A 23,605-nucleotide genomic window follows, 5' to 3' on the forward strand; every position below is an offset into this window, starting at 1 on the left:
TTAGTTACTAATAAGTTGTGCTAGTTTAATAAACATTAAAAAGCTGCATTTTTATTTAAATATTAGCTTATAGTTTAAGTTTATTATCACTTATCTTGCTTGGCTTTTTAGCTTTCAAATGTTATGATTTTTTTGTTCATTTTAATTTTATTGCTTATTAGTTTTTAAATCAAAGTTTAATCTTGTTCTTAGTTTACATCTGCTTTACATTCTATAGAATCATAAAATTAAAAAGTGTTAAAAAGTTATTATTGTCTACAAACCCAGAAAGACAGCAACCTAGATCAATATTGATCATGACAAAGTCAAAATGATTAATCTGTTGTTCAAATTAAACTTTGACCTTATGCAAGAGTGATTCAAATTGGACTTAATTTACATATTTTTACAACAGTTTTCATATTGAGTCAAGTATATTCAGACCAACATCAACGTTGTTTTACAACATAAAAGCTTTAAAACATTTGAAGTTTTCATATTCTGTTGATAAACTCGGTATTAATAAATATATTTTTTTCAGTTTGTTAATAGTTCCAAAATAATTAAAACCTATAGGTAAAGTCACTTTTTGTGGCAACAAGAAAAAATTTAATTTATTTGATTACAATAATTTATGAACGGGTTAACACCAATTTGCTGCGGAATAAAAGTAAACACAACAAAAATGTCTGATAGAACCAATGAACAAAACCATACAAAAGTTAATGGGTCTTCAAAAAATAAATTGGTAGGAAAAGAGAAAAAATTAATATGTACGGAACAGCCTTCACATGAAACTGAAAATATAAATGATGAAACTAAAGATTTGTCTAAAAACAACAATTTAATAGAATCACTTATTACTTCTACTAACTCTCCAACTGATTATCTTACGGCTTCAGAAAACTCAGCCTCATCAGTGGAATCAGTTGTTAGTAATAAAAACACAAATACTAATGCTTGCATTTCTGTTGAATGTGATCCTTCTGAAAATAATTGCATGACTAATACTAATGCTAAAAGTAAAACACAAAACGTAAGCGCATGTGAGAATGACCTTTCTCTACCTAAGTTGCAATCACTCACTTCAGTTAGCTTACCTTTAGCAGCAGGACAAGCATCTAACTTAGAAATTTATTCTGAGCAGAGTGTAGTAGAAAATAAAAATTCACAAAGCTCGTTAACGAATACTACTTCAACTTGTAGTAGTAATGAAGAGTTTGCTCTTCCTCCAACTTCACCGCCATCTTCCACCAGTGTAAAACCTCAGTTGGGAGAGTTAGTTACTGACTCTGCTTCTGGAATGAGCCTTTCTGCTAGTGTCGAAGAAAAACCATCAGAAAATTCAGTAAAAATATCTGAAAAACCTGATGAGGTAGTAGCTGAGATAAAACCAAAAACAATCAATGAAAATGAAAGCAGCAATAGTTTCATATCAAAAGAAGAAGAAAGCAGAAGTATACCAGTAAGTGGTTAAAATGTTTCAATTTTAAATAAAAAGAAATTTTTAAATGTTTCATTTTCTAGAATAACACTATTGCTGTGACAAATTCTTCTCAAAGCCAAAGTCCATCCACCAAAATATGTGGCAAGTTGTTAAAATAATTAGATAACACATTAGTTTGTTTTATTTAATCTTAAGAAATATATCTTTGTTATAGTTTTTTTGTTTATGTTTTATTTATAACTAAAATGGTATAAGTAATAGTTTAACTATCTTGTGCTTTCCGAAATATGATAGAAGTTAAAGTTCAAAAATGCTAAAAAAAAGTTGGGACTGAACTTTATTCAATATTTAGGTCTGTGTTATTTTTATTACTAGTACTAGTAGCAAAAAATAAAATAAATTTAAGATAAAATTTAAGCTAAAGTGATCATAGAGGTCACCATACTAAATTATTTGCTTAATTTTTATACTGGATACATTTATTTGTAGCTGAAACAGCTGATAAAAGTCCAGTAAAGAGCCAAGGAGAAGAAGACATTGATGAGAATGAGGAGGACGGAAAGCACGTTGCAACTTCTCCAGATTCACGCTTTTTCAAATTTGAAACCGAAATCGGTCGTGGCAGTTTCAAAACTGTTTACAAAGGCCTTGACACAGAAACAGGAGTTCCTGTTGCTTGGTTGGAACTGCTGGTAAAATTTATTTTTACTTTTTATATTTGTCTATGAGTCTCAGCATTTTATTTAACATTTACTATATAAACTTTATATATTTTATTAGAGAACTTGAAATATATTTGGAAAACTATTGAATTTCTATCATCTATCATAAATAGTTGTTAAATGAGACAAAACGATAATAATTTAATAAAAGTTTAATAATAAAACAAAACACTAAGTTGTTTTATTTATGTTTGTATGTTTTAAAATTTGACTCAAAATTAGGCACAAAAGTTGTCAAAAGCTGAAAGAGCGCGGTTCAGAGTAGAAGCTGAATTGTTGAAAGGTCTACAGCACCCGAACATTGTTAGGTTTTTTGATTCATGGGACATTACCATTAAGGGTAAAAAGTGCCTAGTTTTGGTAACTGAGCTTATGACTTCAGGTACACTTAAAACGTAAGTTAACTTAATATTTTAACATTTTAGTTCTATATAATTTAAATTTATGTACATATTTTTAGCCTTTATTTCATTGCAAGTTGTTTTAGCTACACATCTTTATTATTTTAATTCATATAAAAATTATTTTTCATAAGCTAAAGTATTTTAGTTAGAAAATAGGATAGTTTATAGTTGTATTCTTAAAAAGGATAAAAACCTATTTTTACACAATTTTTATTAAAAATATTTTAAACTTTTTTGTGAAATTAGATACCTAAGAAGATTTAAGACTATCAAGCCAAAGGTAGTGGGCAACTGGTGCAGGCAGATATTGAAAGGTTTAAATTTTCTTCACACTCGCAAGCCAATCATCATTCACAGAGACCTCAAGTGTGACAACATTTTCATCACTGGTCCTACTGGTTCAGTGAAGATCGGAGATCTTGGGCTTGCTACTTTAAAAAAAGCATCTTGTGTAGCAAAGAGTGTCATTGGTAGTTTATATGTATTTAGATTTTTAGTTCCAAATCACTAATTTGAATGATTTACTTGTGAGTTAAGAATGAAACTTTTTAAATCAATGTAGTTGATAGGTATAAAATATTAGTAAGTATGAAATTAAATTACTATAAAATTAAATCTATTAAAGCTTATATTTATAAGAAATATCTTGAAAAAAATCGATGTTACAATTGTTTCCTTTGAACTAACTTGAACTTGAAAAACTTAGGTTGTTGCTACTCTATAATATTACAACAAATTATAATACGATGCAGATTTGTCTTATATAGTTATTTAGATATTCTTGTTTTTGATTTTTGAATCAGACTAAACATTTCATTAAATTTGTGAATTATTTTGTGTTTTCAAATCAGATAAAAATCTAAAAAAAAATTAATGAGAATAATTACTACCTTTAGAACTTTCAAAATTTGGAATTATATTGAATTCCACTTATGTTCTTTAACTAAGAATATAAAGATAAATAGTTAATTTTATAGTTAACTTTCAAGTTAATAAATTTTGTACAAAATGTTCTGATTTATTAAAATACATTAGTGCTATACTTTGTTGTATTGTGTATATGATAATATTATTGTTGTTACTGGGTATAAATAGTATTAAATTTTTATTTATTTAAGTATTTCTGTCTTATAGCTTTTTCTGTCTTTTATTTTGTAGCTATCTGAGCTATTTAGTATACCTCAATTTTATCAACTCCTTAAGTTATATCTCCCTGTATAATTATAAGTTAAAACTAGTAAAAAAATTATACTACTTTGATTTGCCCAAAGAATATTGTAAAGCAAGAATGCTTTTCTCTAAGTTTATTATAAATATCAAAATGTAGGAACACCAGAATTTATGGCACCTGAAATCTTTGAAGAATCTTATGATGAAAAAGTAGATATATATGCGTTTGGAATGTGTATGATTGAAATGATGACTGGAGAATATCCTTATTCAGAGTGTGTAAATCCTGCCCAAATCTATAGAAAAGTAACTCAGGTGGAGTTTTATTTATTATAAAAGTTTTTCATAGTTCATAGTGTGTATTATTGTCAAAGTTGTGTTTTGCTTATAAGTAATTTTTTTTAGAGTTTTACTTTTTTTCACAGGGAATTCAGCCGAATGTTTTAAACAAAATTAAGTCGAAACAAGAAAGAGATTTAATCTTGATGTGCCTAAACAAAGACAAAGACAAAAGGTTTTTCTTCTAAAAATTACAGTGATAAATATTTATGAATTAAATTGAGATTCAAATTCCTAAACAGTTTTACTTAATAGTTTTTAAATAATCACAGTTTGTTAATATAAGAAGTTTTTACATTGATGTTTTCTTTTAGTTTTATCTTAAAAAAAAAAACTAGTATTAATTTATTTTATGATGATTTGGTTTTTCTTTTAAAAATATGTAAATAGAACAGACTGATGTTCCTGATGATTTAAAGTTATATAAAAATAGACTTTTGTAAAAATAATGAATATGTTTAATAATCATTATTTACGAAAATTATTTAGTTAAAAGAAAATAAATTTTACTACTTATAAAGCTTTAAAATTTTAACAATAAACTCTTTTAAACATTATTTAAATTATCACAGTTATTCAAAGTGTTTTTATTTATTACACTGAGTCTGACATTCATAAAACTTTACACTTGAATTGATTTATTTTTCGGTGAAACCATGAAAGTATGTCGATGTTAAAGAACTGCTATCTCACTCAGGTACAGCGCAGCGCAGCTTCTCAACGACCCCATGTTCACCGAATCGTCCGGCATTCGCGTCGAGCTCGCTTCTAGGAAGTCGCAATCGGACGGGTCGGGTGATCCCGATGTGGGCAGCGAGTCGGAGATGGGGGGGAAGAAGAACATGCTGGTGCTTCAACTGAACACGGACCACTGCGAAAAGTACAAGCAGAAGCACAACAACGATGAGTGCCTCGAGTTCGAGTTTGACATGAACAATGACAACCCCACTGAAGTGGCCAAAGACATGGTTAGTTGTAGTGATGTTTAAAGTGGAAGTAGGAGTAGTTGATTGAGTTAATTAAAAAATGCCTCAACTAAAACTATAATTTACTTGATAATTTAACTTGGCCTAATATGATTTTATATTTTAAGCTGTTATAATTTATAAAAATCTGTAAGTTGAATTTTACAAATACTCAAACTAAAATTATTTTTAACTATTGTAAAAAATTTACTTAATTTCTTTTATTTAGGCAGTTGTTTTTGGTTAAAATTCAAATTAATTAGAAAGGTAGTTAAGTATTTATTTTCTCCCACATTTCTTAATCCAAATTTTTAAATGAAACATGATTACAAATTATAATCGAATATTTATCAAGTAGTGAAATTAAGTCAAGTTAACAAATCTAAGTTTTAACGTTTTTTTAATGATTATACTGGATAATAACTAATTACAGTAATAAATTAGTTATTGATTTTGCAAACAGTTTGGTAAGTGTAAAGTTTATAAAAGTAATAAAAATATTACACTTTATATTTATTTGAGAAATTTTGGTTAGATGTCTTTCTTGATGTTTCATAAAAGTAATTTGTAAAATTATGTTTATCAAATTTAAAATTTCTAAACTACCAGAAATATAAAGAAAATTTAGTATGGTATTTTTAATTAGTATAGACTTTTAATGTTTTGTACTGGTTTATTTATAGTTTTTTAGTTTCATGTTATCTAGGATGCTAATTGATTTTATTTTTATATATGATAATAATAATCTTTTTTATTGCAATAATAGGTAAAAAGTTATTGATATGAAATAGTTCAGAGTGTCAAATTTAGTATATTAGGCGTCCAATTGCAACAGCATAGAATATCCAATCATGGCCCTTGTAAGGCATTTAGTAAACAATGCTTAAACAAATAAATTAAGTCTGTAAAGAGTCTTAAAAGTTCTATTTGATAAGCTTAATACAAAAGTAGCATTAAAATCACAATTTTATTATATTTGAAAATATACCTTCAAACTAACTATTTAAACTTTATAATCCTCTACTTTTACTTGATTATTTTTTATAATAAGATATAGTCTGTAGATTTACTTTTTAAAGTAACTGGTATAATATTAGCTATAGTTTTATTTTTCAAGAAAGGAATGAATAAATATTTCTTCTTAAATTTGTTTACATTTATTTAAGTATTAAATAAATATTTCTTCATACGTTTTGTGTTAAATCACCGTTCCTCTGTAGTAATTCTTTTATCTAAAATGTTTATTTTTCACATGTTTTTATCGTAAATACGTTTTCGCCAGCACGGTTTTATTTGTTTTTTAGTGAATAAATACTCCTAGTTTAAATGAAAATACAATGTTTGTTTTTTTAAAAGGGTTGTTTTACAAATAAATCGTATGGTTTTTACTGTTTTATAAACATTAAACAATTTTTTTTCAACATAAATTCAAAACATATAAAAATACTTTTTGTTGTTGGGAAAATTTGTAAAGGGCTTAGTATTTATGACCTTTTTTATCATATAGTTTATTTTAGAGCATAATTTTATTTTTTGTACTTTTGTTTAAAATTTTCATTTGATATTATTTTTAATACTAAATGAATTTCTGATAACATCGCAAAAGAAGTAAAGTCAAGGCGAAAACCAAGTTGGTAGAAAATTTATGTACACAACGATTACATAAATATTTTATAGTAGTCAATTGCAAGAAGTTACAAATACAAAATTAAGTTTTACATTATATATATAATTTTAAAATTAAGTTAACTTGCATTGCATACAATTCAAAACAAAATCTTGTTATCTGATAAATAATTGCCATTTGAAATAAATTTTTATGTTTTGTAGAAGTTATGAATTACGCATCTACAAAGCTTGTATTGATTAATACGGTAAAATTTATCGAGTTTTATTTTATTAATTATTCAAAGCTCTAATAACTTTTCAAGTTTAAGTTTAATGTTTACAATTGTTTTCTATAAATGTTTATACTATACTTTTCAAATGTGTCAACTTTCTGTAATTAATAATCTGCCTTATTATATTTCAAACGAATGTAGCAATGAAAACTGTCTTTCATCAAGTTTCACTTGTGCGAGTGAAGTTCTACTTGAAATTCTCAAATAGCACGTGTAATAATCACGCTCGTGACTGTTAAATCCTTACTCAACAAAATACACAGCAGTATACTGTTTATTAGCTCATAAATACTGTGTATTTATAAGCTAAAGGTGTAATTTGAAATTCGTAGCAAAATATATTATTTGATACAATATTTTTTGAAATATGTGGTAAACGTTATTTATTACTTTCTTAAAGGTAATATTGTAATAATTTTCAAGCTCTTAATCAAATTTAATGCTTAACTCTGTGATAATTTAAATACATGCTTCTTAAAATTTGCTACAAAAGATAATTTTACATCGACTAGTTTTTATGATTTAATTAAGGTGTTAGGTAAGTAAAGAAGAATTTTAAAAATGCTCCTTAAAATTAAAAAAACTTAATACTTGTATTAGGTTTTAAATTAATAGATAAGTATTTTGCACTACTAGTTTTTTAGAATAGCTACCTTTTTGTTCAAATTATAATCTAAGTTTATATTATTTGTTTTTTATTTTTAGTTCTTCTAACCTTTAACTAGGAAGATAAATTGAAAGTGGAGTATTTAGAAAACTTTTGTTAATTTTAATTTACTAGTTGTTTTATAGTCTATATTTAAATTAATTTGCTTTATTAAATAACTAATTTAGTTGTTAATACTAAAAGTTAACCATTAAGCCAAGAGATTAGCTTATTATCCAGTTTTAGAAAATTTTGTGATTAATGTTTTACTTGTTGTATTTGTTATACCTAATTAGGACTTTTATAACTAGAATAAATGAATTTTCAATATATAATTTAATTTAGGTTATTAGTAGTTGTTAAATAGCTTTTTCAATGTACCTAGTTAAACCTTACAAAAATTCAGTTAAACTTGAAAATGTAAAATTATATTCTTTATAATTAAAGTAAAAAGTAAACCTACGTTAGTTAGTTGTTTGGAATGTATAACGACTCGAAATTGACTTATTTGTTTAAATTTACTTAAAACAAGTTAAAGTTTTTACTATAGGCTTCAGTTACCTTTTTTAGCTAATAGTTTACTTTTCGATGAGGGTAATATCTACTAAATTTCTAGATATAGCTTGTTAAAAATAGTTAGTTTATTCGATTTGCTTGTCAAACTATATTTGATGAAATTGATGAGGTAAAATATTTTGACTTGCTTTGTAATTTTTTTGAACCGACGTTGATAAATCAATAAACGATAATGTAACTTATAGCTTAAAGAAAGTATTTAAGTTTAGTTTTATAAATCTTACAAATAAAGAATGTTATGTTGTATGTTATGATTTGTGAATTTGTTAACTTATGCTTAACAAAGTTTAATTGAACTTCCTCTTTACAAGCTAGTAATTTTTAAAACTAAAAAATAGATACAAATATTAACATATTAATATGTATAAAGTTAAGGTTAGTAATATTAAATAACATAATGTGACGCTTTTTGATTTAAATAAAGTTTTCTGTTGTTATAAAAAATAACATAATTTATTTAATTTAATGGTATTACCTAGTGTAATGTAATTAAATCTACGATGCAATACTTATCAACAATTCATTTGATTTGCTATCTTGAATTTTTTTTTTATTCTTCCTATTCAATTTTGTGATTGCAAAATAAATTAGCGCCATTTGACTTTGACCATTCAATGCAAACAGGAAGTTTAAAAATTAAACAAGTTTTTTGTTGGTATTTGAGCAGATTTTACTAAATAAGGTAGCAAGCTTGCATTTTATACTTTTCAAAAGTGCAGTTTATATTACGTCGTTTTATTTGACTATTTGAAAAAAAACCAGTGCGGTGAAACCAATCAAAATAACAATAGTTGGTCGCATATGTGTGTGTAGAAAGCGTCACGCGCTTCTAAAGGCAAGTGCTTCCTTTTGTAATTCATGTGCTTTTTAATTTAGCTGCCCACCATTCGTTGAACTCAGTAGCCCGTATAATTTTTAGCTCTTTAAATCGCTGTTCGTTTTTGCATAGCTTAAGACCTCTGAAAAAATATTTTTAATCTGACCTACTATTTAAATGAAATATTTTTTTACATAAACATTTCTAAAAGCAACAGTTAAGTATGATCTGTTGCACTTTACACAGTTACATCGCTTAGCTTAGTAATTTTTACTAAGTGTTTATGTTAATGTTAAATAAATAAAACTACTCCTAAATTTATAGATAAATTGTTATTTTTTTAAAAAATTTTGTTTAATTTATATTACATTCATAACAGAAACCTAGTTGTTTTTATTATTCTTCGTTTATGATATTAATGTACTTAACTTTAAAATATTCTTAAATTTATAAGTACTATTATAGGAGGGTTTTTGAACGTATTTATATACCATTTGCAACTTAATATCAATAGGTTCATTTTGTTTTTTATATTTTATTACACAAAGCTTTTCAAAATCATACAAGATTTCTTTGTCAAGTGATAAATTTTAAATGAAATTTGAAAAAAATTTTGTTGAGAGAATAGCTTAAAAATAACTTTAAATTATGACATATGAATAAATTAAAATAAATACAAAAAATAGAGATTCAGTAATTAAAACTAAAGGCATGTTTATTAATAGATTGTTAATAATTTTGTTAGACCATTAAATGGTAAAACAAAATTATTAACAATCTATTAATAAACATGCCTTTAGTGTAACAAAATATAAAAAACAAAATGAACCTATTGATATTAAGTTGCAAATGGTATATAAATTCTTAAATTTGATATTAATATTTTAAATATATGAATATAAGTATTTGTTACAAGTTTTAATAATTTTTTGATAATAAAGTTTTAATTTATATCTTTAGTGTTAAACTGTTATAAAAGCCTTGTGGTGCAACCATAATTAAATAAATAGTTTACCAAGTTAAAACTTGTAAAATTTGTTGCGTATATTTGAAAAGAAGTGAGTATAAAATTAAAATTTTTACAAATGACTACTTATATGACTAATTTGACTTGAACATACATTTTAATACTCAATATACTTGCCTTACAAATTTTACGATTGTTTGAGGAAGTAAAAATCATAGTTTTGTACTATTTTGTGTCCTAAATACTTGATTTTAGGTGGTAATTTTTACTTACTAAAATGCATTTACGCTTAAGTTTGTAATTCGGAAACAATTGAAGCAAAATTCATTTGCCCCGGGCTCAAGTTTTGCTATCATCTGTAATTTTCCACTCTCAAACATACGCTTTTCTTTTGACCAATCGCTAACGCTTGCTTATTCACACTGCACAACATCATAATGTTTTAAATTTTTTGCCTGCTTTTCTAATTTATTCTGCTCTATAATTTATTAAATTTATTATATTTGTTTTTTTCTTTGATACCAAATATCAATATTTAAAAATAATTAAAATTGTTTTTTTTAAGAATTTCTATAAACAACTTAAGTTATTTGACCATTAAGTTGTCTTGCATTAAGTAATAATAAGATTTATATTTGCTTTTAACATAACTAAATTTTCTTAAAATACCTTTTAGTTTGTATTTCACTAAGTGTTATTTAATATATTTTGTTACTTTCTTACTATAAGAACTACCAGTTTCTATATACATTATCATTTATCTTTCATCCAAATGCGAAATTTAATCATACTTATTGAAAAATAATATTATAACTACCTCTATCTGTTTTATATTTTAAAACTTATAACACATCTTTTATTTATTTATAAGGTTTTGTTTTGTTTATTATTTAAAATTTAAATAGCTATTGGTGTAAAATATAAAGACTTAAAAATGTAAGAGTTTTTATTTGGTAATAATTATCAAGTTATATTTGTTTATTTAGTTTTAAGCTTGGTTAGTAAGCATCATTTATATTTTTATGTAAAAAATATTTAGTGCTATTGCTAATAAGGTTTCCAGCTAGATTTTATTTACTATTTTCATAGAAAAAACTGTATTACCATGTTGTGAAGTATGTCATCAAATTAGTATGTAGATAACATTTATAATTTTAGATTATGGTAATGCTATAACGTGATCAAAGCAAAAAATAAGTATTAGCCTTCAAAGTGTAAGTGTTGTAATTTTTGTTTTGTTTTATACACATATTTCTAACATTATAATACAACAACAATGTATTAAACTAACTTTAAATTTTTGTATATAAATTTAATTACAATGGTAATTTTAGTTGTCACAGAGTGTTTAAAAACGTGCGTATCAGCTTTGTTTGTGTATATGGTAATCGTTACAAGTTAAAGAAGAGTTAATACTAAAATAGATAATGTTAGTATAAAGGTTCGATCATATATAAGTCCATGATTAGGCTCTGTTAGACCTTCACCGATGTATTTTTCTTGCAACAGTTTATATATATATTGTAAAGTTTTAGTTATTCCCATAACTTCTGCTAGTTTAATTATTTAAAATGTCATAACTATATTTTCTAATTGCTTATATAATTAGTAAGAAAATAATAAAATTCTACAATTTTTTTCAGGTACAAAAAGAATATTTGCTTGAAGAAGACTTGAGCGTTGTGGCGAAGTTGATATCCAGTTGTGTGAACAACGAAAAACGAAATCGTAAGAAGGCAGACCAGCTGAAACAGGAGCAACATCAGAAAGAACAGCAGAAACTGTTGCAACAACAACAACAATACCAACAAATGCAACAGCAACAAGCTTTTCAGCAGCAGCAGCAGCAATATCAACAACAGCAAACATTTGCTCAGCAAGGCAGGTCCCAACAAATGGCGCAGCAGATGGTGCCGCCGACCCATCAGACGCAGCAAGTAAGTCCGGCCCAGCAGCCGACTCTGCAACCTTACCAGCAGGCCAGGGTCGCCTCCCAACCAAGCTACCAAGCGGCGGGTCAGATGCCTCAGCAAAATATCTATCACGCGGCACCGCAATCAGAGCAATCAACAAGCCAGCATTACCAAGCGCAACCTGTCAGGCAGATGTCTTATCAGAACCAGCAGCAGCAGGCTAGTGCTCAGCAGTTCCAAGGTCAGTCTCTGAATTCTCAACAGCAATATCAAGCGATGCAGCAACAGCAAAACTCTGCTCAAAGTTTTCAAGTAGCGTCTCAAGGACAGCCTAACAACCAACAGAACTTTCAAAGTGCCCTTCAAGCGCAGCAGTTCCAAGGTCAGCCGCAGTACACAAACGCGCAGCAGCCTTCTACTTCGCAGTATCAGCAGGTCGTTCAGAAGCCTGTTCAGTTTCAGCAGCAGCCTCAGCAAGTTGCTCCTTCTTCAATGCAGCAAGTTCAAGCAACGACGTCGCAGCCCCAACAGTACCGCCAGCAAGAAAACTCTCAAGGTCATGTACAATACCAACAACAAATTCCTATGCAGCAACAACAGCAAAATTCTACCTTGCAACAACCTATTTCACAGCAACAAATTGCACAACAACAACAAAGTCAAATTTTACAGCAACAAAACATTTCAGACCAACAAGCTTCTCAAGTGCAACAAATAAACCAGCAGCCAATCCCGCAGCAGCAGCAGATTTCTCAGAAACCTATTTCACAGCAAATGCCTCAACAAACCAATTCACAGCAACACCAAATTGCATCACAGCAAGTTCAACAACCCCAAAAGACACAACAACAAGTCAATCAGCCGCAACAAGTACAAAAACAAACTCAAGGTTCTCAATACCAACAACAACAACATTTTCCTCAACAAGGTATGATGCAACAACAAAGCGTACAAAATAACCAACAGGCCATTCCCACTAATGTTGTACCTACAAGCATGGTATGTTGTTAAGTTTAAAAAGTGGCCCATCGATTTTTAATAATAAGTGTTACTTTTTGCATTTATATGTTAGTGTTGGTTTTTATTATATAAACTATGCATGTTTTATATTAAAGTTACAAAACAAGATTAAAGTTTACCTTGGTTCAACTTACTTTTTAAAAGTATTTAATTAAATAGTTTTTATTAAAAACCTGACTAATTTGCTAACACTCTCAGAGCAAGTAAAAAAAAAAAGGCATAAAGTTTATTTTTAAGACTCTTTAAAGGAGTAAGTTTTTTTAGAAAAATTTAAATTTCAAAGTTTGTTTTGTAAAATAAGTTATGTGTATCCTTTTGCGAGGGATAAGTTTAAGCGAAAAACGTAAGAGGTAAAAAAAAAGTTAAAGTTTAGTTTAAAACAATCTAAAGAAATAAATTTGCTTTATGGTATATGGCTAAAAGTTTAAATTTTTACATAACACAAAATAACTTTACATTTGTGTAATAAAAAAGTTTAAGCAAAATATCATTTTTTCTAACGGTAAATAAATTTAAATGAGAATAGAAATTAATAATTTTGTTAAGACCCTTTATCCAGGCTATTTTGTCTCAATGTAGAGGTCTTAAGTATGTATTCTATTAAGTATAATTAATGGTGTTTTTATAGCAAATTTATTTTACTTTTTACCTTCATTAGAACTTCATTTTACAATTGGTACATAAATACCTTTTATTTATATTTAAAGTCATGATTTAGATATTAAACCATAGTTTATTAATAAAAAAATTTTGATACCAACGTTAAATATGTTTTACAAAGTTTTGTTATAAACACGGTTGCCAAAAAACCTAAGATCCTAGAAAAACCTAAAATTTGAGAAATTTTGTACAAAATCACTAGAAAACTTGAAAAACCTGGAATTTAAAAGAATTTTTACATGTCAAGTAACAACATTTCGATTGTATATTAAAAATCTATATACAGATAAAAAAATTTATACTACATTTTTTTGAAATAAAGAAACATACTAAGTAGTTCTACAGTATCTATTTAATGATATTTAAGTATTTAAAACATTTCTTTAACTTAAGTTTGATTGTGTACTAAAAATTAACCAAAAAAATTAGTTTTTGAAAACCTGCAAGAAATTCAGAAAACCTGGTAGAAATTTACTAAAAACCTTTGGCAACCCTGTATAAATGATAATTCTTAATTATATTAAGTTAAATTATTATATTTTGAATAGTTCAACAGGGTTGCCACTTTACCTGGAAACCTGGAAAAACCTGGAATTTGACAGTTTAGGCAAAAAAACCTTGAAAAACCTGGATTTTGAAAAATCACCAAAAATAAACCTGGAGAAACCTGGAGTTTTAACAATTTTCACATGTTCAGTTGTAAAATTTCTATTTGAATCAGAAAATCTATCATAAGAATAAAAAAATTTTGTCATTATCAAAATTTTATTTAATTAAAAACATATTTAAAGTAGCTTTACAATATCTTTTCAATGTTTTATACTATTTAAAACAGTTTCTTACCTTAAACTTAACTTTAAAATAAAAGTAAACTCAAAAATATGTACTTTTAAAACCTGGAAGAAATTTGTAAAACCTGGAAAAAATTTTGAAAAAAAGAGTGGCAACCCTGATTTAGAAACTTAGCTGCTAAACTACCTTTGTATTTAGATAGTTCAATTAAGTACATCTACTATTTAAAACTTGTATGATATCCTTTATTTTACTTAACATATTGTGTTTTATTAAATATCTTTATCATTGTTATCAGTTTTGTTTTCTTCATCTGAGCTAATATAATTATGTAATGAACATAATTATGTAAAAAGTTTAATTAAAATCATTATAATTAACAATTTTTTATAATCTTTATACAAATTTTAAAGCTTTTAACTAGTTTAAGATTAAAGTAAGCTTAAAGTACTCAACAAGCTGTACAAGTTGTCACTTGCACGAATAAATTTGTTGTGAATGTTTTAGTTGCGTCGCAACTCTGAGTCCATTCTTCTGCACCACCATCATCTGACGCTTTTGCGTTGGTCTGCCCAGGTTTTTTTGAACATCACAAACACACGTCTTCGAGCACATTGTTTTACGCTTTATACTAAAAATTTATGTCAAAATAGTTCAAGTTTTTACTTATTCGTTAAACAGTGTTTTACTAAAAGGTTTTATTGTCACAGTAGAACGCGTTATTGATAATTTAAGATACAGAAATAGGAAAAGACAAAGCTAACTTGTTTGAAGTAATTGTAGTAAACCTCTATCTACTATAATAAAATCATTTATACTGATTTGACATTGGAATATGAAAAGTTAAAATATAATTTTAGGTTAAGAGATTTAAAAAAAATATCGATTATAAAATAAATTATTTTCGTTGTATATATTGTGTAGATAAACAACAATTTAATTGTTAATTTTAAATTTTATTTATTTATACTAATGCTTTAAAAATTAACAATATGGACTTAAACCGTTGTAAATGTACTATAATATTATCAGGTTTGCCAAAAAACCTGGAATCCTGGAAAAACCTGGAATTTGATATTTTAGGCTAAAAAATCTAAAGTTGAAAATTTTAGAAAAAACACATGGAATTTTGAACAAAAATTACTAAAACCTTGGATTTTTAAACAACTTTTACTTGTTAAGTCGTAAAATTTCGATTTGACACAAAATATCTATCGTATAGATTAAAAAAACATTGTCATCATTATTTTTTTATTAAAAAACTCATTTTAAGGAGCTTTACTATATCTTTCAATGTCACTATACCAGAGTTGCCAAAAAACTTTAAAACCTGGAGCTTAAGAAGTTTTGAAAAAAAAACTGGAATTTTTAACAAAAATCTCTAAAAAACCTGGAATTTAAACAATTTTTACATGTTAAGTAAATAGATTTTGATTTGACACAAAAAATGTACCATCTAGATCAGGGGTCGGCAGCCTAATGTAACTAGCGGGCCAATTTTCCTCAAAAAAATAGCTCGCGGGCCGCACTATTTAGATAAAAACCTTTGAGGGCCGCATTTACTTTAAAAATTTTAAGTAATTAGTAGAAAAATATTATTTACGATCAAAAAAGTGATAAATTAAGCAATATTAGAGAACTAACAAAGAGTATTTATTGAATTAAGAACCTTACTGTAAGTTTTTATCACAAAGTCTTTAATTTTTATTGTTTTTAATATGTATATTTTTGACCGAAAGGAGCTCGCGGGACGCAGATTTTCCGACCCCTGATCTAGATAAAAAAATTGTTAGCATCAATTAAAAAAAAACACATTTTAAGTAGCTTTACAGTATCTTTTCAATGTTTTTATACTATATAACATAGTTTTTTATCTTAAATTTAATTTTTAAACTAAAAATAGACCCTAAAACCTGTAATTTTGAAACATGTAAGAAATTTTGAAAATCTTTAGAAAATTTGCCAAAAACATGTGGCAACCCTGTATTAATAAAGCCTATGGTTTTTACTAATTTTGCAATCTAAAAAATAATTTACAATTTAGCTAATATGATTTTTATCAATGTATAGCATTTTTAATTTATATAATAGTTTACATTTGTTTTTAACGACCGATCTTTCAGCTGTTATATACTATAAAATCACCTTCATTAAGCTTATTTGAAATAGGCTATGCAAATAAAAAGAGACAATCTAATTAACCAAATTTGTGTGGTCTGTAAACTTACTATAATTTGTAGTGTTTTTGAGTTCCCAAAAGACTTAGTCTTGTGCTTACGCGTTTGTTCATGCAATTTCTCTATAATGTAATTAATTTGGTTTTTTTTTTTTGTTTGTTTGCTGTAACGTTATAAATAGTTTGATAACTTAGTTATAGCAAACTAATTTTTTTTATTATACATAAAGTAGGCGTATAGTTATTTGCAATAAATTTGAACTAATTAATTTTTAGTGTTTATAGTTTTTCATTTTGAATAAACCTTGTGCATAAAATAAAACATTAGTACTTTTTTTATTTTTATTAAACACTATTTTTATTTCAATTTTGCTATAATTTTTAATTTAAACCTACCAAAGGGGAAGAATTTAGGGTTTTACTAAGGGTTAATCACTTATTTCAAAACTCATACTAATCAAATCATTAAATAATTTTTTAAATAATTTACCTTTATTTAAGACTTTTGTATACGTTATTGTAATTTTTTTAAATGGTAAATTTTACTAATTATAGGTTAATAGTTGTTTTTAAATACTTATCTAGACTATCTAATTTTTGTAAATCCTAATTTAAATAAAATTTAGGACTAATATTTTACCATCTTCATTTCGTCATATTGCTTTTAATGATTTATTTTTTACTGTTATAAGTACAAAAGTTTGCTGTTGTCTTGTCCAGACTTTTTTTAATACAAATAGTAGTTCTATGCTACGTAGAAAATATATTCACACTAAAAATACAGTTATAAAACACAGAATTACGACACTGCATTAGTACATCCATCTCAAGACGACACTAACATGCAGTCAACACAACCTTCTGTTCCTTCCTCAACCTCTACTGTTAAAAGTTAGTTTTGTTCTTTGTGAGCTTGATTTAGTTTTTAACCTAAGTTTATATACATATATAAATATAACTTTTTAAATAAAATAAAAATACAAACCTTTTCAAGTTCGTTTGATTTTATTTGACTAATTTTAAATAGCTTTTGATTACATAAACTTAAAAATTTGATACGTAGAGAAAAAACTACAATTACAATACAGCATAATATTTCTTCTTAATGTTCCCAAATAAACTTTACAATATATAAGATTATTTTTTATCAAAAATCTACTTCACTACAACAATAAAAACTTTCAGATCTTCAGAATACTGTCTCGTTTTCAAGAGTGCAGAACCCGGACATTGTTGATCCAGTAGCTTCTAACCAGCCAGCTCCAACTTTACCAAACAACGCTGTTGTTAACAACCAGGAAGCTTCAAATCGTGATACTACAGTTGAAAGAGCTAAGAAAGAACATAGAGATAAACGGCCTAAGAAGCCCACAAAAACCAGAAGTCGACATCAAAAGTTTCGAGTGGTTTTTCTATATGTTAGTTTCTTTCACCTATATCGCAAAAAATGATGTGTGTACAAATAATGTTTTTTCTTCCAGTTTACTCATTTTGAAATTTTAAACTTGAACTACAATTAATTGAGTAGGCTTAAGTATTTTTTATTAACATTATTACTAATTAGATAACGTAAACTTTGTTGATATTTTTGCTCGTTGTGTTTAATTTGAGATAAATTTAGTTTTGATTTCTGTAGTGTCCAATTTAGTGTACTTTTATTTTTTTAACTTTTTTTAATCACGTTATATTTAATAGAACTTTATTACTATTATTCAGTGTGTATTTATACTTAAAAAGCGGTCAAATTAATTCAGTTTTTCATATGTAATTTTGAGGTCGAAAGTTATTTAAAACTACTCCTAAAGCGTTCATATCAACACATTTGCTAATTTTTAGGTGGACGAAAGTAACAGTGTCATTCACCATTCTTCCTCGGTTACTTCGAGCAGCAACCTGAAAGACGAACCGACATCTTCAAACTCGATTGCCATCGTTGAAACTGACGAGTCAGCTTCCGTTACCACAGATATAGGCCCGACTTCACCAACCATCAAAAATTCCACTGAAACTTGCAGTGATGACAATCAGAATGTTGAAAACAAAGCAGCCGATCTTGCTAAATCACAAACCATAACTAGTGAAGGTTTTGTATAAAAAATAAACTTATTAAGCCAAATACTGTTGTTGCTGTTCTTTAAGCTTGTACTCCAAATGTTTTAAATCTAGTTTCACAAAAAAATACTTGTATTGTTATTGTTTTTCTGCATAAAGTTAAGAAAACAATTTTAGCATGCTAATCTAGTTTACAATGTTTGTAGGAAAGAAAACGGGAGAACAGCTAGACAATGTAATCACTGCCAACGCAACTAGCTCAACCCTGCCTACATTGCAAAACGCCTGTATCGAGTGCCAAACCGAAGTAGACGGAAAGGTAAGAAATATTACGTGTGATTCGTGTCTTGTAAACTTGTTACTTCTTGTGTTATAAGGTTTAAAAAAACAAGTTTACAAGAAAGTTTTTTTTTGTTTACAATGTCAAATTTATTGTATTTAGACGTTAAAATAGTTGCATGATACTTTCAAAATCATGTTATTTTCTTGATTACGTGACAAAATTTTCTTCTTTCAACATATAGTTACATGTAATTTACTCTCAATACTTTATACAAGTTTATGCTTAAAGTATATTTACTTAACTGCATTTTAGTTTATTTATATTAGTTGAGGTTTAATCTATAATTAAAAAAATTTAATGTCTTTCCTAAAAATTTAACAATTTTGTTAGACCGATCAGAAGTTTAGTGTACAACTGGACAAAGATAAGGCTGAAGATATTGCATCTCGGCTCATTGAAGAATCCAAACTGTTGGAATCAAATAAAGACTTGTTTGTTGAACAACTCAAAACAATAATCACCAAAGTTAGTTTTTTTATCAGTAGCAGTTTTAAACCTTGATTGGGTTTATAAGCGAAATATAAGACTTAAGAAAGATACTCATGCTTTAAGTTTAGTTTTTTTAAACTAACTTGATTAAGTGCTATGAATTTAAGTAAGTCATACTTTGAGAATAAAAGTGATAAAACTAAATTTTTTTATGAAATGTTAAAATATTGTGTTAACGTAACCAATTGAAGTTGGTAATGTTTGTTATTTATTGTGTAATCAATTTTAATTTATTTTAGTTATTATAATTAGTTAACGCATAACTTGGTGAAAAAGTTTTTTTTTACAAAGTTTTTATTTATTTGCTTAAACTTTTGTTATAGATGTAAGCTTTAAGAGACTAACACATAAAATAATTAGTATGTACAGTTAAAACATTACTAAAGTCTTTAGATTTTTCATTTGATTACTTTAGCTTATTCCTGATTTTTAATATTACTAGTATAATTTCCTAGGATAATTTATGAATATATTTGTTTAATGCTGTATTTTAAAAGGTCAATAAGTAGTTTAAATAAACTTGATTAAACTAGTAATGTAAAGAAAATTTATCCATGAGTTTTTTAAATCCTTTAAATTTTGATTTTTAACCCTAACAGATAATAAAAAGTCAAACACCTTAATGAGTCATATAATAAGTGCGTTGTTTTGATTGCGTTATCATTTGATAACGTATTAACTAAATATAGTAGAAAATAGTTTTTTATTTTATAAACGTTTCTAGTTTACATTATTTTCAAATATTTATGTACTTAATGTAAATAAAGTATTTGTTTAAACTTCTCTTACAACATAATTATGTGTAATTTAATTAATTAAGGTTCTAAGTATTTTATTGATTTAACTAGTTTTTTATTACTTTAAAAATAGTAAATCTGACTATAACCATCAATGGTTTTATATTTAAAACCCGATTTTTAATAGTTTACTAAGGGTTACATTCGATATTAGTTGAATGTAGTTCCTAAACTAGAATTTACCAATGTAAAAAAGTATTTATTTGTCCGTATAAAGTTAAATAAATTATGCATCTAACATTATAAACATTTTCAATATTTTTTTATTGCTACTATTTTATGTTATGCACATATTTAATGTTTGTTGACCGTAAGCAGAAAAATCACTTTCAATAAAAGTCAATTAATTTTTAGGAAAAATATATGAATTAAGTGACTGATCTAGGAATTGACAATGCACTTTGTTTCTCCTTATATTTTATTTAAACTAAATTGTTTGTATTGTTTAAAAAAATTAAAAAAATGGCTCAAAAAGTGAAAGTAAGAAAAGATCAAACAAAAACTAAAATCATTGTTTATACACAATAGTTTAAAAAAAGCATTTTCTCATTATATACATAGTAATTAAGATGTAATAGTAAAAAAAAACTTAAACTGAAGTTAAATATTTTGGTAAACTTGGTACATCATTTTTTAATAAAAAATGATTACCTGTTCAAAAAAAACCTTACTTTTTGGTTAATTTATTGTATATAGCATTATGAAACTTAAATATATTCGAAAAATGATTTAATTACATTATATTAAAAACTACCACTTTTTATTTTGCACCGAGTTAGTATTAGAATTAATTTTAAAAAGTTAGCATTGTTCGTGTAAGTTTTTTTTTTAAATAATGAATTCTATACGTTTTTTTACTTCCTATCTATCTAATAATTTTTTTATAAAAAATTTACACAATTTTCTGTATATGTCAGCGGTTATTTTGTTTTTATTAGTGTTCGTCACTGTTAATCAATTTGATTTTTTTATACAAATTCTCATAATTGGAATCACGCTTTAAAGCTCGTTGATTCGCTTGATTGAATTTTCTTGATCACGTAGCTTTGCTATCTCGGTATTAATTTCTTTATACTTTTGTTCACCCAAACATTTTGAATTTAGTTATTTTTAAAGATTTTAATTACTATAACTATAAAAAATGTTTTCAGTTTTTGTTTGATCTTTGTTTACTTTCTTTTTTTAGACCTTTTTGTTTAAATTTTATGTAAAGTTTTTTTCAAGAAATGAAAGGCTCGTTTGTTACAAAAGAATTATATGAAAGCCTAGAACAATCATAAAATTGATTAAATTAATCATTAATGGTAGCATATTTATGACACAGTTGTTATGTGACGTACGAAACTTCCCTTGCAAGCATACTTGCCTGCGCTATTTGCAACATTAAATCCAGAACGATTATTCACACGTCAGCTATTTTTATTAAACAATAATTTGCACTATTACAACGGTAAAGTTACTTGATAAATTTACAATGTTTTATCATTTGAATTTTTTAGATGTAAAACTTTTTTACATGTTACTTCAATTGCTGCATCGTGAGTTTTAAATGTCAAGAATGCAACTTCTAACATTGTTATGTAACTTTTTGTAATCTTGATAAGTGAGTTTGCTTCTAAATTTCATTCTCTTCTTTATAATTGGTTCTTTATTTCTGTTCAAATATTTTGTTAATGTAACTTGTTCGCACTCTGAAAAATATAGAACAAAATTTACTTGACATGGTTAAATAGTTATATGTCTCACTACAAGCTTGCTTTCACAAACCTTATGACGTCATGTTTCACGTAGCTTACGAAATTAATGCTGTTATACGAAACAAATGACAAATATTATGATAAATGTTTAAACGTATTATATATTTTTTTTGTTTAATGGAAATAAAAATATTTTACGTCATTACATTATTGTAAGTATTGATACTAAGAAAAATATGTTTAAGCTAAAAAATGCAAAGTTGCAATTTTTTTTACAATTAAGTAACTGAAGTTATTTTTAAAAGGTTTAATCAGCTGAAAAACACGTTATAAAACAATTTAACTTTTTTTAAATTTTCAGATAAATTTATGTACAAACCATTTTTTATTATTTTACTTTTTTTTGTTAAAGGGTGACATATAATCAGTTATAGTGCAGTGTACATACTATAGTGATAAAAAAGCTTTTATTTTATGACATTTGATGACAAGTAATACTTGAACATTTTCAGATTATATTTTTTAGAAAATAGTTTTTAGTGTTTATAAATCATAGATTTCATTGAAAGTTTTTAAATATCTTCTAATATTCAGTTTAAAAAAACAATTCTAACAGTACTGTTATGTTTTAAACTCCTTGACACAGAAACGTTACATAAAGAACAGGTTCAAATTCAGCCTGAAACCACTAAAATTTCATTTTGTCAGTGCGAATAAGTTTTATAATTTTCCTCAGGAATTTTTTATTTTACGTAAGTTTTTCACGCATTCAGAGCACCAATCCCTTCTATGCTCTCAGTTCGTAACTTACAAAAATAATAATGGGAAAAAGGTAAAGTAAACTTTATACTATTCATTTTCTGAAAAATTTAATTTATTTTTTTTTACTTTCATCTCGTCATTCAAAGAAATGCTATAATTTGGAAAGCTGCGTTTTTTTTTTTGGTAATGAACATTGCTTTATGTTCTGTTCATGATTTTGCTGGCATTAATGGTTTATGAATTTGGAAAAGCTATGTTAAACATTGTAAGTTGTTTTTAAAATAGATAGTTTAGTTTTTTGTTTATTTTGACAGACTAAAATTTTAACTTGTTGTTTTTGCTCCACTTTTAGTTCTACTTGAATGTTGAAATATATTCACTTTTGTTTTGCTTAAATTTTTTTATACTTATAATGTTGTGTAAATTGTAGAATATAAATTTTGTTAATTACTGCTTGGTTAGTTTTTAAACATTAAATACAATTGGTAATTAAGTTTTTAGTCAAAAATTTTTGCTTACAATAGATAAGTTTTATACAGTTACCAAAGCAAAGAATAAGTTTTGACCTTATTTGTAAAAAAATTAACCTACTTAAGTATTTTTTCGAATATATTGATTTTATTATTTACAAAGTTTATTTTTACACACCGTTTATAGTTCTGAATGTTAATAAATAAATAAATTTCAGGTAAAGCAGGGCAATTATGAAATCAAGCCAACCAGAGTTACAATTACTGCTTATATTTGGGAAGACAATAAACTTATGGTTCACTGTAAACTGTCAACTTTTAACAGAAAAATAGTGAAATTTAAAGTAAGTGCTAAAGTTTATTGTAAATTCAAATGTTATATATTATATAATGATTATAAGTCGCAGTCTTTAATTTTGTTAAGTAATAAATGATAATCATATAATAAGAATAAACTTTTCTGTAACTTAAAAATTTTATTGCTAAACAACTAGAATGTGT

The 23,605-nt window shown here is 26.1% G+C and overlaps 1 protein-coding gene across 10 annotated transcripts in view; it reads left to right on the forward strand.

The window, feature by feature from the left end:
* The first annotated feature begins 221 nt into the window (after positions 1-221).
* LOC145829474 (uncharacterized) overlaps positions 222-23,605 on the forward strand; it is a 36,553-nt gene continuing 13,169 nt past the window's right edge. For 9 of the 10 annotated variants that reach the window (XM_082937279.1, XM_082937304.1, XM_082937312.1 and 6 more), the window contains exons 1-16: positions 222-1,444; positions 1,507-1,567; positions 1,916-2,118; positions 2,371-2,543; positions 2,799-3,022; positions 3,880-4,037; positions 4,148-4,236; positions 4,759-5,029; positions 11,577-12,845; positions 14,826-14,894; positions 17,292-17,385; positions 17,680-17,912; positions 18,331-18,577; positions 18,753-18,865; positions 19,220-19,354; positions 23,323-23,448. In XM_082937279.1, coding sequence (XP_082793405.1) covers positions 614-1,444; positions 1,507-1,567; positions 1,916-2,118; positions 2,371-2,543; positions 2,799-3,022; positions 3,880-4,037; positions 4,148-4,236; positions 4,759-5,029; positions 11,577-12,845; positions 14,826-14,894; positions 17,292-17,385; positions 17,680-17,912; positions 18,331-18,577; positions 18,753-18,865; positions 19,220-19,354; positions 23,323-23,448 — 4,296 coding nt within the window. In that variant the 5' untranslated portion in view covers positions 222-613. The remainder of the gene's footprint in view (positions 1,445-1,506; positions 1,568-1,915; positions 2,119-2,370; positions 2,544-2,798; positions 3,023-3,879; positions 4,038-4,147; positions 4,237-4,758; positions 5,030-11,576; positions 12,846-14,825; positions 14,895-17,291; positions 17,386-17,679; positions 17,913-18,330; positions 18,578-18,752; positions 18,866-19,219; positions 19,355-23,322; positions 23,449-23,605) is intronic. The other variant, XM_082937295.1, reaches the window with a different exon arrangement.

The sequence above is a fragment of the Thalia democratica genome, chromosome 1 (assembly GCF_965202585.1).
Source record: "Thalia democratica chromosome 1, ktThaDemo2.hap1.1, whole genome shotgun sequence".
NCBI lineage: Eukaryota > Metazoa > Chordata > Thaliacea > Salpida > Salpidae > Thalia > Thalia democratica.